We start from the raw sequence: 17218 nt of genomic DNA, 5'->3' as shown, positions 1-17218 counted from the left end.
AGGATGAGTGCACCCTGGTCGGGAGGGAGGCGCAGGCCCGTGTACTCTGGGTGGTGGGGGAGGGGCCGTGGGTGTGGCTTCTGGAAGGGGCCAGCGGGTGGGCAGCAGGTACGGGTCATGGTCGGTGTGGGCTCCACGCTGGGGAGTGAGGCTCGGAGGCTCAGATGGGGTCCGAGGGTCAGGAGCCCGAGCAGCTCTGCGGCCAGGGCTGTGCTGATGGTGCGTTTCCCTAGGGGTGGTGCCCACTCAAGACGTCCTCTCCATGCTGGGTGACATCCGCAGGAGCCTGGTGGAGGTAAGAGCGTGGCCGTGCTCCCTGCACCCCTAAAACTCTGGGGCGGGGCTGCCTTCCCTGAGGCGTGAGGGCCTGCGTGGCGGGGTGCGGCCTGAAGCAGCTCTGGACAGCTCCTGTCTCCGGTCTCCGAGGCCCGGCTCCCGAGGAGCACGGAGCTACCAGCTGCGGTGCGTGTGACATGGCGACAGCAGGCGCAGACCCAAGCCGCGGAGGGAGGTGGTCAGGAGAGGATGCAGAGGGAGGGGCCCCCCGAGGGGATCTTGGAGGGTAAGCGGAGTTCTTTGGTGGACGGCAGAGAAGCGAAATCGTGCAGATTTCGAAATCGTGCAGAAGCCTGGTGGGTGGGGAGAACGTGGCACAGTTCCCAAAGGCACAAAAGAAAGTGTCACCAGGCACTCCCCACTGAGAGTCGCGGCGCTGGGCCAGCTCGGGGGCCCCGGGGTGGGGTGGGGTGGGGCGACCCAGGCAGTCCACCGCCCACCTGGCCAGCCCCAGGGACCTGGGCTGAGGAGACAGGCTGGCCGACCTCTACTCCAGATCCACCTTCCCCAGAGGAGGAAGTGCAGTTCCTCACCTCCCTTCTTGAGGACAGCCCGTGTCCTCCAGGCCCCGTCCATTCACTGGAATCCAGGGGCCTTATCAGTCCCCTTAGTTCTCAAGAGTTCTGCAGTATTTGTTTGTTTGTTTTTTTTTTTATTTATTTATTTTTGGCTGCGTTGGGTCTTCGTTGCTGTGCACGGGCTTTCTCTAGTTGCGGCGAGCGGGGGCTACTCTGTTGTGATGCAGCGGCTTCTCATTGTCGTGGTTTTCTTGTTGCAGAGCACAGGTTCTAGGTGCGCATGCTTCAGTAGTTGTGACACGTGGGCTCAGTGGTTGTGGCTTGCGGGCTCTAGAGTGCAGGCTCAGTAATTGTGGCACATGGGCGTAGTTGCTCCGCGGCTTAGTTGCTCCATGGCATCTTCCCGGACCAGGGCTCAAACCCGTGTCCCCTGCATCGGCAGGCAGATTCTTAACCACTGCGCCACCAGGGAAGCCCCTTGCAGTGTTTTTAGTTTGTTTTTTATATATTTATTTATTTGGCTGTGTCGGGTCTTAGTTGCGGCATGAGGGATCTTTAGTTGTGGCATGTGAACTCTTAGTTGTGGCATGTGGGATCTAGTATCGTAACCAGTGATCGAACCCAGGCCCCCTGCATTGGGAGTGTGGAGTCTTAGCCCCTGGACCACCAGGGAAGTCCCTTGAGAGCCCTCCAGTGTTTGTTGACAGAGCTGAGGCCCCACCTCCTTATCTAGTCCACGCCAGGCTGGGGGTGGCCTCCGTGGTGGTTTGCGGCTTTTTGATAAGTGTGCTGAGTGCCAGACTGGGTTCTCTCACCCGGCCCTGAGCACCACCCCGGGGTTGTAAGCAGTAAATAAGGCCCCCTGTTGAGTACCATAGGTGCCCCATTTAAGACGGGAGCTGAAACCCAGAGCAGGGAGGTGACCTGCCCAAAATGGCACAGCGAGTGCGTGGCTGAGCCAGGCTTTGGACCAGGCCTGAGAGATTCAAGAGCCTGGGCCTTTCACCGTGATGCTGTACCTACACCACCTGGGTAGCCACGGGGGCCGGTCCAGTTGTGAGACTTGGGGTTCACGAACACTGGGGGGCTGGTGGAAAGTGGGGTTTAACCTTTTTTACAGACCCTTCTGCTTCTCCCCTCCCCTGGGTATTCTGGCTTTTCCGGACGTTTCATTCGGACTGATTCGGCCGAAAGGCATGCTGGGTCTTTGGACATACGTTAGTGGGCAGATTTAGCACGCGCATTGGTGGTGAGTCTAGCAGGAGACCTGAGCCGTGGTAACTTAAAAAGAGAATAGAGAAAGTGCTGGAAATATACAGGTGGTTCACAGGAAGAAGAGCTAATACCTGGCTTTAGAAAGGGGACTCCCAGGTCTCTGCGCCGGAGCCAGTGGACGGCGCCCTCACCCTGGCGCCTGTCATCTGATCACGGCACCTCGCCGTTCCTGCTTTCCTCCACCCGAGATGCTGATTGTGGAGAGTGTCTGCCTGACCCGGTGGGGACAGAGCAGACACTTGGCCAGAGAAGGCCGCCCACTCGAGACAACGCAGTGTCGGGGGTGCTGGGCGCTAAATGACATTGGTGACCACTCCAGTGGGAAGAGGGGGGAAGCTGGGAGACTGGGGGTGGCCGAGGACGTGCACTCTCTCTGGCCCACAGTGGCCATAATGGTACCGGGACACCCCTGCCCCCCAAGGTAGAAGCTGTGTTTGCAGTTCCTTGTGGTGTGTGGTGGAGAATGTGAGGATTGCAGTTCCTTGCGGTGTGTGGTGGAGAATGTGAGGAGAGAGCTTCACAACTGCTCGTGTCCTTTTTCAAGCTGGTGGGGACCGTGTGGATTGTGACTGCTGGCATGGGGCCAACCTCAGTGGGGGGTTAGGGCCACCACCAGGTGGGTTTAGGGCCAAAGGCCGCCTGCAGCAGGGTTTGTGAGGAGTCTGGGGGTGGAGGCGCCCTCAGGCAGCGTGGGCTGGAGATCGGGCAAGCCTGTTCCCCGTCCCTGAGCTCCGACCCCAAGGGCCCTGTGGGGAGCCCTGGCACCCTAGGATCTCGGCTAAGGAACCGGGCCCTCCCGCCCCCAGATTGGCATCCAGAACTACTCCACCACCGGCAGCTGCCAGGCGCGGGCCAGCCAGGTACGCAGCGACTACGGGACGCTCTTTGTGGTGCTGGTGGCCATCGGCGCCATCTGCGTCGTCATCATCGTGCTCGGCCTGCTCTATAACTGCTGGCAGCGCCGGCTGCCCAAGCTGAAACACGTGGTGAGCGAGCGTGGAGCTCAGGGGCAGGGGGCTGGGCCGCGGTGGTGCCGGTGAGGGGGTGCCCAGCTCAGGCATCTGAGGCTCAGTGTCCCCATCTGCCGGTGGGGTGACTGCGGCTGAGGCGCTAGTGCAGGGCCTGGCCCCCAGTTGCCCTCTGCAGGGCGCCGGCCTCGCATTAGGTGCTGGAGGTGCAGGGAGCGGGACGTTGGCTGCACCCGCAGGGCCGCTGCTGGGGGGCGGGCGGCCTTGCAGGCCTGGGCTCCTGTGGATGCCTCATCAGACAGGCCCTGGCTTGGGGGCTTGGCGTCAACAGGAGGCTCCAGCAGCCTGGCGGCTCCCCGCAAAGGAGGGGCCCGGGCACAAAGCTCCTGTTTCCCATGAGCCCCTTTAGAAGGGGTCGGTGCTGGCGGGAGGGACCAGATGGTGTCAGGGAGGCCATGGGTCTCTTCCGCGTGCAGGGTCAGTAGTCATTTTAAGAAAGGACCCAGAGCCGAAAGGGCCTGCGTCCATCAGGGTCCGCTGGGGTTCCCTGCGTGCGGTTTGGCCGCCGGCCTGAGGCCCGGTGAAGGGATGAAGCGGGGGCGGCGGGGGCCCGGCGTGCTCTCCCAGCGGCCCCTCCCGCCGCAGTCGCACGGCGAGGAGCTGCGCTTCGTGGAGAACGGCTGCCACGACAACCCCACGCTGGACGTGGCCAGCGACAGCCAGTCGGAGATGCAGGAGAAGCAGCCCAGCCTGAACGGCGGCGGCGCCGTCAACGGCCCGGGGGGCTGGAGCGCGCTCATGGGGGGCAAGCGCGACCCCGAGGACTCGGACGTATTCGAGGAGGACACGCACCTGTGAGGGGCTGTGCCCCGCCCGGCCCTCGGCGCGGGGTCCCCGCTTTCCCCCGACTCACGACGCACCTCGGCCCCATCCCCGTCCCCACCCGACGCCCCGAGGGGCTGCCCCGGGACCCCATTAAAGCCGCCCGGAGAGCACGCCGGGCCCCGCGCCTCCGCCTGCGCGACTGGTTTTTGCGCTTGGGGGCGGAGTGGGGGGAGAACGTGTGTGATAAGCGGAGGCGGTGGACTAAGGGGCGGGGCGGGGCGGGCACATCCCGGGTCGGTCCTCCGGGCGCCAGGCGCCGCTGCGGAGCGGGCGGGGCGGAGCGGGCGGGGCGCGGCGCGGCGCGGCGTGTTGTGTTTATATCCGGTGGGGCTTCGCCGCTGCCCTGGGGTCGCCGGGCCGGGGTCGGGGACGTCCGCGCCATGGACACCTGCGACCTGTTCTCCAGCTGCAGGAAGGGGGACGTGGGCCGAGTGCGGTGAGGAGCCGTGGCCCCGAGGAGGGTGTGAGTCGGCCGCCCGCGGAGCGCCTGGCCGGGGTGGGGGTGGGGGGCGGCCCGGGCGCCGAAGCAGGACTGCCCCGGTCCAGGCAGCTCTCTGAGCGGGGGCGCGGGGGTCGGGTGCTGGCGTGACTTTTTCCGGGAGTCCCGGAGGGGAGGACTGCCACGCGGACGCCCGGAGGAGGCGGAGAGGGGCAGAGAGAAGAGAAGGGCCCGGAGGTCAGACCCTGGGGGCAGGCCTGGGACGCCCCCTACGTGGCTCCTCTGATGAGCTGCGGACCCCGCGCTGGGAACGCCTGTGGCCCGGAACCAGCCTCTGGTTCTCAGAAGTTCGGGAACTCCTAATTGCGGTTGACGCAGCCCGGGTGCTGCGATCGCCGTCTCCGCGGGCCGCACGGGGAGGGGAGGGGGCTGCTGATGTGGGATATGAGGCACCTGTTTTCCTTCCCCCATCCCTGGTCCCGACCTCCCCTGGCGCCCTCCCCTGGGCCAGTCGGGGACTTCCTGAGCCCCGCAGCTTCTCCGGGCTCCTCCCCAGGGTCGGGTGACACCTGGGAGTTAGTTGGTAGCCCCCAAAGTGTGGTGCACTCTGAGATCCAACCTGGGCGTCTCCTCGAAGTGGGTTCCTGTCCATCACCATTCTTCGTGGTCTCCCCTCACCCGTCTCCTCTGCTGCTTTGTTTCCTGACTTCCGCCTTCTATATAATCTGTTCATTTTTCGTTTCCACGCTGCCAGGACGCCTGCAAGTCTCCTGGTCGTCCTGTCCACCTCCAGTCCCTCTGCCCTGGGAAGGCTAACCTGCCACCCCATGCAGCCCGAGGGTTCGGGTGGAGGCAGGGCCTCCCCCCCCCTCCTCCTCCTCCTCCTCCTCCCCCCTCCTTCCCTCCCTCCCTCCCTCCCTCCCTCCCTCCCTCCCTTCAGCCTTCAGCCCAGATGCTCAGCCTCTTCAGCTCTGGGGCCTCCGACGCCCAGGGGCTCCCACATCCACTCTTCGTGGCTCCTTTGCCTTAAACGCCTGTCCTGCTCTGGTCTCTGCCCTCACCTGGGGAGGCTTTCCTCCTTCCCCTTCCGCAGGTCTCCTCTCCAGACCCCAAACCCATCCTGACCTAGGCTCTGACCTCCCCTGCCCAGGTACCTGCTGGAGCAGCGAGACGTGGAGGTGAATGTGCGGGACAAGTGGGACAGCACCCCCTTGTGAGTGCCGGGGGGGGGGGGGCAGGGGGTGGGTAGGGTGGGCGGGGCCTGCAGGCCTGACAGCGCCCCTGCCCCGCCCATCTCCCTCTCAGGTACTATGCCTGCCTCTGTGGACACGAAGAGCTGGTGCTCTACCTGCTAGCCAACGGTGAGTGCGCAGGGCAGGGCTGGGTGGGGCGGTGGACGTGGGCTGTGCCCAGGGGCCCTGGCATCCCCTCTCAGTCCCGCACCCCGTCAGCAATGCCCTTAGCTCTGCCCTCAGAGCCGGTTCTCCCCTCAGCTCCGCAGCCCCGGGTCAGCGTCCCTGCGGCTGCCCCTCCCTGTCCTCTACCGTGTGTTGTCCTTGCCACAGTGGGCATGCCCCACGGCCAGTGTGACCTGCTTCCTGGCCTGAGTGCCTTCCCTGCTGTGTTTCCCATGAGCTAGAGAACCTGGCCTGCCCTGAGCTGCTCCTTGACAGGCGCCCCCTCCCGCCCCGCCAGCCGTCTGCTGCCTCCCCACGTGCCGCTCAGGGCCTTTGCACTTGCTGTTCCTTTTGCTCAGAAGGCCTTTCCCAGGTCTTGGCATGGCTCTCACTCATTTCACGTCTCTGCACCTTGTTTCTGCCACAGTGACCTTCCACAGCCTCTCCTGTGGCAGCTGCCACCACTGTCACCCTTCATCTTGCTTAGCTTTTTTTTCAGAGCACCTGACGTCATTTGCTAACCTGTGTATGTCTTTCTGCCCCAGGAACCTCAGTTAGGTGAGGACGGGGGACTCTTCTGCCTAGGGTGTGTCCCCAGACTGCCAGTGCACAGATTAGGGCCGGCCTCCAAGCCGTCTGTTTTGTGTGGTGTGTGGCGTGTGGCGTGTGCCTGGGCCCCGGCAGGGAGGATGCTGGGGCACGAGCAGGCCCAGGGCGACTCGGGCCCCGTAGGTGGGGTGGGGAGGGGGAGTTGCGCCTCTCCCCCAGGCCCCTCCCCAGCTGTGGCGGGCAGCCCCATGGCCCTGCAGATTGGGCAGCCCTGCCGTCCCCAGGAGCCCGCTGCGAGGCCAACACCTTCGATGGGGAGCGCTGTCTCTACGGGGCCCAGAGCGAGGCCATCCGCCGGGCCCTGCGTGACTACAAGCAGGTGACGGCCTCCTACCGGCGGCGGGACTACTACTATAGCTGCCTGCTGCGGTGAGACTGAGCGCGAGACAGCCCTGCACAGAGGCTCTGTGGTGGGCGTGGCCGGTGTGGGGCTGAGGGGGGGCAGTGGGGGGACTTGGGGGCGGCACTGCTGAGGATCCCCTCCACTGCCCCCAGCCTCCTGGAGCAGGGCATCCACAGCGACGTGGTCTTCTTAGTGCACGGCAAGTCCTTCCGGGCACATCGCTGCATCCTGGGTGCTCGCAGCACCTACTTCGCACACATGCTCGACACCAAATGGAAGGGCAAGAGTGTCGTGGTCCTCAGGCACCCTCTGGTGCGTCCCTCCCGGGGATGGGGAGGGCAGAGGGTGAGCAGGGAATTTGTGTTGAGCGGCTGTCTCTGACCTTGTCTCCCTGCGGTCTCTGCCTGCAGATCAACCCCGTGGCCTTTGGGGCCCTCCTGCAGTACCTGTACACAGGTGAGCCCTGGGTCTGGGTAGGGAGGGGCTGCAGCACACCCAGACGTGGCTTTGGCGCCACTTTTTCTCTCCTGGGGCTCATCCCCTGGGGTGCAGGGTGGTTCCAGCTGCCTCCTGGGCTGGGTTTTCCCACCCACAGAGGAGCCCTTCTCGTCTGTCCTGGGTCCTGTAGAACTCGGGTGGTGGGCCGAGGCATGGCCGCGGGGCAGCCGAGGGCCCCCTCAGGCTCTGAGCCTCCCCCCAGCCCTGCACCCATACCCAGGCTGCCTGGACGTCGGTGTGGAGCATGTCGGCGACTGTGAGCGTCTGGCCAAGCAGTGCCAGCTGTGGGACCTGCTCGGCGACCTGGAGGCCAAGTGTGAGTGTGCGTGTCCAGGACTTGGGGCCCGGGGCCTCAGGCAGCAGCTGGCGGGCCGCCCGGCTCCCTGAAGCTGCGTTCTCCCCTCCACAGTGGCTTCCAAGCCAGGCACGTGTGTGAAGGTGCTGACCATTGAGCCCCCCCAGGTAGACCCCCGGCTGCGGGAGGACCTGGCCCTGCTGGCCGACTGTGCCCTGCCCCCCGAGCTCCGGGTAAGCACACCCGCCTGGGCTGGGCTTGTGGGTAGGGGGCGTGTCTGGGGATGGGTATGCGGTTTAAACCTAGAGCCCAGTTGCTTCCCTTTTCTGAGCTAGCCTGCTTGCTTTAGTTGTCTTGTATCTAAGTCAACGCGGGGCAGCGGTCGTCCTCCAGGATGAGCTAGAACGGGCTCTTGGCCGGGGCCGGCTGCTCTCCCGTCTCCTGCCTGCTCTGGTGGCACCTGCTCTGCTGTCCCCCGCCAGGGTGATCTTGGCGAGCTGCCCTTCCCTTGCGACGGCTTCAGCAGCTGTCCTGATGTCTGCTTCCGAGTGGACGGTTACAGCTTCCTCTGTCACAAGGTACTAAGTTTTTTCCCTCCGGACCCCCACCCCTGCCTTAAGCCCCGGGCCAGCTCCTCCAGGCACAAGTCTTGGCCCATCCTGAGCCCAGCCTCCCACAGGCCTTCTTCTGTGGCCGCAGCGATTACTTCCGGGCCCTGCTGGATGACCACTTCCGCGAGAACGAGGAGCTGGAGGCGTCAGGCGGCCTCCTGGCCATCACCCTGCACGACGTCTCGCCCGCCATCTTCACCCATGTGCTGTACTACGTCTACAGTGACGACACCGAGGTGTGCGCGCTGGGCAGGGCTTGGGGGGGGCTACACAGGCCACGTCACCACGGGGCTTAGAGGGAGCGCCCAGGTCTGGACTGGCTCTGGGAGGCCTGTTCTCCATGAGGCTGGAGTGTGGGTCCTGTGTGAACGTTTCTGTCAGGTGGAGGGGCCCTGGTTTCAGGGCAAGAATGAGTGACAAGACTCATGGCGTGAGCATCTGCACTTGGAGACACAGTGTAGCCACCTGAGGTCCCCAAGTTTTCCAGCCACGGGGTGGGCGGGGACAGTCACCCTGAATTCCTGCAACAGTGGGGATGCGTTGGGGTCACCACAGGGCCCTTTGGCTGCCCCGAGGCAGCTGCCCCCGGTGAGGAGGCGGCAGGTGTGCACTGCCTGCTTGTGCGCGTGTGTGCTGGTCACTGTAGTGATAGGGTGACTGAGGAAGGGGGTTCGTTTCCTGTTTCTCCGCGGTGAGTGCCCAGGGCAGGGTTAGCACACTTCCTCCCACAAGGGTCAGTGGGCTGTAGGATCCCTGTCACAGCTGCTCGCAGAGAACGGGGTGACGGCCAGGCAGGTGTCCCCGCCTGGACTGGGTGAAAGTTGCACCCAGCTTCCCTCGTCCTCTGGAGGCCGTGCTTGCCACAGCAGGTGGGAAACATGGGCTCTGGCTGTGGGGCTCGGGGCAGAGCTGGCCTGCAACGTGAGCCCCTGGCTCGGCCCGTGGACCCCATTCTTAAGTCTCGGGTGCCCTTCCTCACCTCCGTTCTCTTCACAGCTGCCTCCCGAGTTGGCCTACGACGTGCTGAGTGTGGCTGACATGTACCTGTTGCCAGGCCTGAAGCAGCTGTGTGGCCGTGGCCTGGCCCAGCTGCTGGACGAGGACAGCGTGGTGGGCGTGTGGCGCGTGGCCAAGCTGTTTGGCCTGGCGCGCCTGGAGGACCAGTGCACGAAGTACATGGCCAAGGTCATCGAGAAGGTGAGCGTGGGCCCGGGGTGGCTGAGGGTGGGTGGCGGGCGTGCCCTGAGCTGGCCTGTCTGCAGCTGCTGGAGCGGGAGGACTTCGTGGAGGCGGTGAAGGAGGAGGCCGCGGCCGTGACGGCCCGGCAGGAGACGGACTCCATCCCGCTGGTGGACGACATCCGCTTCCACTTGGGCAGCACCGCGCAGACGTGCAGCGCCATGGAGCAGGCAGAGCGGCAGCTGCGGGCGCTGGAGGACCTGCTGGCGTCTGTCGGCCTGGACTGCTGAGGGCTGCGCGCCATGTGGTCTGTGAGCTCGGGGCGTTACCGCGCCGGTAGGCGCTCGGCGGGGCTCCCCTCCTCTTTGGGGACCCCGGGGAGGGGCACCTGGGGATGAGGCCTCTCCCGCAGCACAAACCAGCCCCAAGACCCTGGGGCTGGGCACCACTCAGGGAAACCTGGCGGGCCGTTTCTTAGGGCCTCCCTCCCACGTCCCACCTGCTCCTGGCCCCTCCTCGCATGCTTTCCTGGGCGGAGGCGGCAATAAAGCTTGAATTCACCGTGGGAGCCTGTGTACCAGGGACAGGGTCGGGGGAGCTCGGGTCAGGGCCCCGCGTCTGTGGGTCTGAGTAGGCAGCCCCTCTGATGACCAGACTCCCCTTGGGGACAGGGTTTCCCCTTGGCCCTGGGAGGTTTCGTGGGGCCAGAGGTGTTTGCCCTCAGGTGAGCTAAGGCAGCGCTTCTGAGCTCGCTTACTGAGCAGCTGCTCATACGGCTCGCCGTGGGGCCTCAGCCCAGCCTGCACCTTGGGGCGCAGGGCCCCAGCTAAGCAGACCTGGCCTGGCTCCCTGCACCCGCCTCAGCCACTGGCTGTGGTGCGTATCAGTCCAGGGGGTGCTGAGGATGGAAGCCACTGTTTGTTTTACCCTCAGCCCAGGGCCTCCTCGAAGTGAACACTGTTGAATCAAAAATTTCCGTACATTTTACTAGGAAATATTATATGCATTCTATTCCATCACAAGATCCCATTGGGAAAAACAGCTCAACCGTTAACAGAGTAAGCAAAAACAGAAAAGAAAAACGGCTTGTACGTAAAGTGGAGTGTAAGGGCGAAGAGGGCCTGCCGGCGGGGCAGCGGCCACAAGCCCACCGACCGTGCTGTGCCGAGTCCCGGGGGACTGGAGCAAAAGACAACCAGGAATCCTGCTTTGAAAGTTCATCATTAATTAATTTTGATTTAAAAGTAAAGTATTACATTAAACTATTGCTTATTTTTAATGACTGACTGTGATTTTTGGTGCACCCTTGTGTGCCTGAGTGCCTCACTTGCCTCGCCCTAGTCCTGGCTCTTACCTAAAGATATACGTTTTTTTAACCCATCCTATAATTTCCCACCTGCAAAAAAAAAAAAAAGGCATGCATATGTTTGCTCCTCCACCTGGAAAACTCCTACATAGCTTTCAGTGTCTGCCTCAATGCGGCAGAGTGAGGAGGAGTGAGGGTGCCGTCACAAAGTTAGGAGTGCTCTTGCCAGGGCGAGGGGCAGCCTTCATTCCTGGAGCACTCTACTAGCATAAAAATTCTCAGTTTGGTAAAAGTCTGAAGCACAGCCTCAGGCAGGGACTTCTGCAGGGGGGGGCCCTGGAGCCAGGAAGCTGCCCTCAGGCACTCCAGCCCCCCACCCCCCCGGCCAGTGGCTTAGTTCTCGGAGTCCCATCAGCACCCTGCACCTGGGTGGTCACCACCTGCACCTCGGGGAGGCAGCGGCTGTCTTGCACGTGGGCCGGGGACCTGGGCTAGAGCACATCAGAGCCCCAGCATCCTTATCGGTCTAAGTGGGAGCAGTACTACCAACCACCAAACCTGGAGTGAGACGGGGTCCTGAGGAGGCACCAGCAGGGGTGGGGCTCAGCTCACTGAACCTCGACGTGAACTCACCTCGTTCCTGGAAGATGGGACACGAGCAATTCTGGGCACGTGGTGTAGCCCCTTCTTACCCATGGAGTTGTGGAGATGGACACTCGTGTTCTCCTGATTCCTCGGCCCTCGAGGTAGCTGTCACCCAGCCTCCACGGTAGCCGCCTCCTGCCAGCTCGGCCCCAGTTGGGGCCCTGCCTCACCTCTAGCTCACTCTTACCTGCCGTGTTGGCATCTTCCAGGTGGATGCTGAGCCCAGGCCTCCCCTCCTGGAAAGCCTGGGGTGCATGCCTGGTTCCTGGGCACAGCCTGCTGTCTCTCTGAGCTCTGTGCCCGCCCTTTGCTGTGGGCACCTCGCTCATTTCCCAGCTTCCCTGCTGCCTTGAGCCGTGGCCACGCCACCAGGTCCTAGATGTGAGCAGAAACGGCAGATGGGGTCTCTGGTTTCGTCCTTGCAAAGCTCACCCTGCCCCTCTCCTTTCCTCCCTCCCAGTGGGCTGGGATAAGGATGCTGTGGCAGGAGCAGCCTCCTTGGTCCACGGGCTGGAAGCCACACACTCAGGGCCGTGAGTGGGACAGCAGCTGCTGCTCCCACCCAGCCCCCACCTGGCCACTGCCGTGTCCTCTACCCCAGGCTCCAGACACCTCCGGTCAGGGCGGGTGGCTCCCCGCTGTGGCTGGTCCCAGCACTGCACCCCCACCGCAGGCTCCCCCCACGCACCGTCCCGGGCGGGGTGCTGCTGCTGCTGGACATCTCCGTCCCTGAGTCCCAGTCCTGGGACCAACCTGTGCTCCCTTCCCATCTACCCCGAGCCCCTCGGACACGCCCCTCTCATGCTCACCTCGTGCTCTCCCCTGCTGGGCCGGCCTGGCGCTCCATCGTCCCTCTTCCTGCCCCACCAAGATGAGGCAAGCTGTGTCACCCCGTCCTGGATCTGGGGCAGCCCCAAGACCATGGGGCACCTGCCACGTGATGGCCCTCAGCAGGAGTCTGTGCTCTGTGGGTGCTCCCAGGAGGCAGGAACAGCCCAGAGAGGATACTGCCCACAGTCAACCCCTTGAGGCTTGGGCTGTAGGAGGAGTGCAGGCCTTGGGAGGGGACCGTCCTTCAGGTCTACGTGCCACCCAGGGGGCCTCTGCACAGGGGACAGCCAGCTCTGGCCACCCCGTGGGACCTATTCCAAAATGATTGAAAATTTCATCACAAGTCATCTCAGGAGAGCAGCTCACCTCCTCTCACGAGCACACCAACATCACAACCACCTGCAGAACCACCATCCACGGAAAAGACCAAACCCTGCCAGAAAATATCTTCTATCGCTAAAGACATAAAGAAGGAACGACGACGAGACAGTAGGAGTCCCTTAGCTAAAGACATAAAGAAGGAACGACGACGAGACAGCAAGAGTCCCTTAGCCCCAGGTGGGCAACCCACACACTGGCGAATAATGACCCTGCAGAGGTTCCCCCCGAGGAGTGAGAGCTCTGAGCCCCACGTCAGGCTCCCCAGCCCGGGGGTCCGGCACCGGGAGCCCCCAGAGCATCTGGCTGTGAAGACAGCGGGCCTTGACTGCAGGGGCCCCACAGGATGAGGGAGCAGAGACCCCACTCCTCAAGGGCCGCACAAAACCTCACACGCACCAGAACCCAGGGCAGAAGCAGTAATTTGATGGGAGCCTGGGCCAGACCTACCTGCTGTTCTTGGAGGGTCTCCTGCAGAGGTGGGGGGCGGTTGAGGCTCACCCTGCGGACACAGACGCCAGTGGCAGATACACTGGGGGACATTCGGCCCGTGAACACAGCTGCTGTGCTGCTGGGCTGACATCTTGGCCTGTGAGCGCCAAGACCAAGCACCACCCAACAGCCTGTAGGCCCAGTGCTGGGAGCCTTGGGCCGAACAGCCCCCTGGGGGACAGAGCCCCACCCGTCAGCTGACAGGCTGCCTTGGGACCTGCTGAGCTCACAGCCCCCTGGGACACGACCCTGCCCACCAGATGACGCAGCTCCACCCACCAGTGGGCAGGCACCTGCCCTACCCTCCAGGGAGCCTGCTCAGGCTGCTAGACCAGCCTTGCCCAGCAGGGGGCAGACACCAGACCAAGAAAACCACAGCCCTAAAACTGGACAACTATATGTAAAACAATGAAATTACTGTAAGTCCCCTACATACAAACCTTCAAGTTGCGAACGAAATATGTGTTCCACTAACGTCAGGCGTGAGTGAAACTGCAGCTCGCCCTCCGTCTCCTATTGCTGACGATGCTTCAGCTCCACCGTCTCCCACCTCCTCTCCCTCCTCAGTCAGTAACTCTTCTTGCCTGTTCACTTGATGCCAGCCCTTGTATCCCAGCTGTTGCACTACTGTACTTTTCAAGGTACTGTACTGTAAGATTAAAAATGTTTTGGGCTTCCCTGGTGGTGCAGTGGTTGAGAGTCCGCCTGCCGATGCAGGGGACCCCGGACCAGGAAGATCCCACATGCCGCGGAGCGCCTGGGCCCGTGAGCCATGGCCACTGAGCCTGCGCGTCCGGAGCCTGTGCTCCGCAACGGGAGAGGCCACAACAGTGAGAGGCCCGCAGACCGCAAAAAAAAAAAAAAAAAAAAAAAAAAAAAAGAAAATGTTTTATTTTTTGTGTTTATGTATTATTTGTGTGAAAAGCCTTATAAATCTATTACAGTACAGTACTACATAGCCCATTGTGTTAGCTGGGTACCTAGGCTAACTTGGTTGGACTTATAAACAAACGACTTACGCATGTGCTCTCGGAACAGAACTCATTCCTATGTAGGGGACTTACTTTAGAACATCCTCTAACACCATACACAAAATAAACTCGAAATGGATTAAAGACCTAAATGTAAGGCTGGACACTATGGAACTCACAGGAAAACACAGGCAGAACACTATGACATAAATCGCAGCAAGGTCTCTTGCAATCCACCTCCTAGAGTAACAGAAATAAAAACCAAAGTAAACAAAGGGGACCTAAATAAACTTAAAAGCTTTTGCACAGCAAAGGAAACCATAAAGAAAAAAGACAACCCACAGAATGTGAGAAAATACTGGCAAACAAAGCAACCGACAAGGGATTAATCTCCAAAACGTATCAGCTCATGCAGTTCAATATCAAAAAACCAAACCCCATCAAAAAATAGGCAAATGATCTAGACAGATATTTCTCCAAAGAAGACATACAGATGGCCAAGAGGCACATGAAAAGATGCTCAACATCACTAATTATTAGAGAAATGCAAATCAGAACTACAATGAGGTATCACTTCACACCCGTCAGAATGGCCATCATCAAAAAGTAGGAACAACAAATGCTGGAGAGCGTGTGGAGAAAAGGGAACCCTCCTACACTGTTGGTGGGAATGTGAATTGATACAGCCACTATGGAGAACGGTATGGAGGTTCCTTACAAAACTAAAAATAGAACTACCATATGAGCCAGCAATCCCACTCTTGGGCATATATCCAGAGAAAACCATAATTTGAAAGGATACATGCACCCCAGTGTTCACTGCAGCACTGTTTACAATAGCCAGGACATGGAAACAACCTAAATGTCCATCGACAGAGGAAGGGATAAAGACGACGTGGTACAGATATAAAATGGAATATTGCTCAGCCATCAAAAAGAATGAAGTAATGCCATCTGCAGCTACATGGATGGACCCAGAGATTATCATACTACGTAAATCAGACAGAGAAAGGCAAATACCATATGATATCACTTATGTGTGACATCTAAAAGGAAAAAAGAAAAAAAAAGATACAAATGAACTTATTTACAAAACAGACACACAGACTTAGAAAACAAACTTATGGTTACCAAAGGGGAAACAGGGGGGCAGAGGAGAGATAAATTAAGAGTTTGGGATTAACATATACACACTACTATATATATAATAGGTAATAAGGACCTACTGTATAGCACAGGAACTCTACTCAATATTCTGTAATAACCTATGTGGGAAAAGAATCTGAGAAACAGTGTATATATGTATAACTGAATCACTTAGCTGTACACCTGACTGAAACTAACACAACATTATAAATCAATTATACTCCAATATAAAATAAAAATTAAATTTAAAAAAAAAAAGAAAAGAAAACCACAGTCCTGCAGCTTGTGGACCCAGCCTGCCCAGAGCAGGCCAGATCCGCCCTGGGACCAGCTGGGCCCCGGCCCTGCCCACCGGCAGGTCACCGCAAGCTTCAGGACACCCTGGACCCCAGACCCAACTGTGTCAGGAACTGCTCCCCCACCGGCCATCGAACACCAGCTCTGGGAACCCTGGGCCCGGCTCCGCCTGCCAGTAGACCGGCACTAACCCCAGGACCTGGCCTCACCCGCCAGTGGGTGGGCAGCATCCCACGGTCTCCTGGACCCCGACTCTGCCCACCAGGGAGCCAGCACTAGCCTGGGGTCCCCTAGGATTCCACAACCCGCCGCCTCGTGACCAGACCCCGCTAACCAGCAGCCCGCGGCATCCACACGTGGCAAGGCCTGGCGACCAGCCAGGCCAGGGGCCGACCAGGCCCACCAGACGCCCCACACGCTCAGCCCCCTGCCACAGAAGGGCTCACGCAGCCCCCCAGAGCATGCAGCTTGGGTGACGAGAGGAGAGAGCACTGCTGGGACACAGGACGTCTCCTACAGAGGCCCCCTCTCCAAGGTCGAGAAACGTCACTAACAGACATAAAATACAAATAGCAACTCAGACACACCGAGGGGGCAGAGGAACATTGTTCCAGACGAAGGAAAAGATAAAGCCCAGAAGAACTAAGTGACGTGGAGCTGGGCGACCTGCCCGAGGAAGCGTCCAGAGCAGCGACCCTGAGGACGGTCCAGGAACTCGGGAGGAGAACCATGCCCAGAAAGATTGAGGATTTCAAGCCAGCAACAGCAGAACATTAAACCCGAGGGGGCCCTTGGAGGTGTGGCCTGGGTGAGGGCACGGGCGCCCACCAAGAAGTGGGCCCTGCGCCTACAACCCCAGTTCCAGGCTCCAGCCTGGCCCAGAGAGAGCACTGGTCCCCCACCCCCTCCCTCCCTGGACAGATATTTACCAGGGACCCCTGGAAACCACACAGAGGTCTGACGCGAGGACCCAGCTCCCGCAGCTCAGCTCCGGTGGGGGGACAGGGCTATTGAGGGTCCACAGAACGCGGTCGAGTCAGATGGCAGTGGCTGTGCTGCAGGAGTGGTGGCGGGGGCCAGGGAGTGGGTAGCTCCACACAGGGTGGTGGGAAGGCTCCACAGAGAGGCTGGCGTGTGGCCACGGGCCCAGGGCCTGCAGGCTTGGGAGGGCCGTGGCCGCCTCTGCGTGAGATGGGACCACGAGGGTTGGAGTGGGAAGGGCCACCGCCTGACTCGTTGAACACCCGCTCTGGTCGCTATGTGGGAAAAGACCAATGGGACACAAGTCGGAAGATGGGGCACCCGGAGGAGGCTGCTGTGGCCACCAGCAGGAAGGGACAGTGACTGCCCTGGGGCCAGTGGGGCCAGAGGGAGATGGTCTGCCTGGACAGACAGGCAGCCGACAGCCTCTGCTTCTGGGTCAGGCGCAGGGGCGACGGAGGGAGGGGTGCAGGCACCCGCCCGAGCTGGGGTCTCCTGCGCCCAGGTGGGCGAGGCAGAGGTGCAGCCACGGGGGAGGAGATCAGAACTTATTTCTAAATTGTCAAAAGTTACGTGGGACTGTGGAGGAGGGTCAGCCGTGGAGCCCAGAACTGGGGCGGCCCGGCCTCTGGTGCCAGCGGTGGCCGCGTCTGTACGAGAAAGCTGGCGTGCAGTCCGCTCCGCAAGAGGGACAGTCAGGTCCGCATACTGGGGTGTATCAGGGGACCGGCCCAGACCGCCAGTGCAGCCTCGCAAAGGGCCACTGGCCTCTCCGCAAGGGACGTTGCAGTCAGATCACAGACAGGCAGACGACACCA

At 61.1% G+C, this 17218-nt stretch overlaps 2 protein-coding genes across 20 annotated transcripts in view; both read left to right on the top strand.

Annotated features, from left to right (window-relative positions):
• PODXL2 (podocalyxin like 2) overlaps nt 1-4107 on the top strand; it is a 31935-nt gene extending 27828 nt beyond the window's left edge. Inside the window, exons 6-8 of one of the 2 annotated variants that reach the window (XM_073787795.1) lie at nt 234-295; nt 2936-2989; nt 3743-4107. In XM_073787795.1, coding sequence (XP_073643896.1) covers nt 234-295; nt 2936-2989; nt 3743-3955 — 329 coding nt within the window. In that variant the 3' untranslated portion in view covers nt 3956-4107. Of the gene's footprint in view, nt 1-233; nt 296-2935; nt 3116-3742 lie in introns of both variants that reach the window. The other variant, XM_004322297.4, reaches the window with a different exon arrangement.
• ABTB1 (ankyrin repeat and BTB domain containing 1) lies at nt 4100-10632 on the top strand. Of its 18 annotated transcripts, none has more exons than XM_073787785.1 (13): nt 4100-4418; nt 5572-5634; nt 5727-5782; nt 6652-6796; nt 6923-7082; nt 7181-7226; nt 7399-7590; nt 7678-7796; nt 8046-8141; nt 8243-8410; nt 9171-9371; nt 9437-9689; nt 10377-10632. In XM_073787785.1, exons 1-12 carry the CDS (start codon nt 4363-4365, stop codon nt 9641-9643), a joined length of 1509 nt encoding a protein of 502 aa, XP_073643886.1. In that variant the 5' UTR covers nt 4100-4362; the 3' UTR covers nt 9644-9689; nt 10377-10632. The 18 variants fall into 18 exon arrangements, with proteins under 18 accessions (XP_073643886.1, XP_073643885.1, XP_073643889.1 ...); XM_073787784.1 differs by having other exon boundaries at nt 10345-10632; XM_073787788.1 differs by having other exon boundaries at nt 7399-7584; nt 7735-7796; nt 9437-10632.
• Nucleotides 10633-17218: the final 6586 nt, after the last annotated feature.

The sequence above is a fragment of the Tursiops truncatus genome, chromosome 10 (assembly GCF_011762595.2).
Source record: "Tursiops truncatus isolate mTurTru1 chromosome 10, mTurTru1.mat.Y, whole genome shotgun sequence".
NCBI lineage: Eukaryota > Metazoa > Chordata > Mammalia > Artiodactyla > Delphinidae > Tursiops > Tursiops truncatus.
This window is presented reverse-complemented; position numbering and strand designations above follow the sequence as displayed.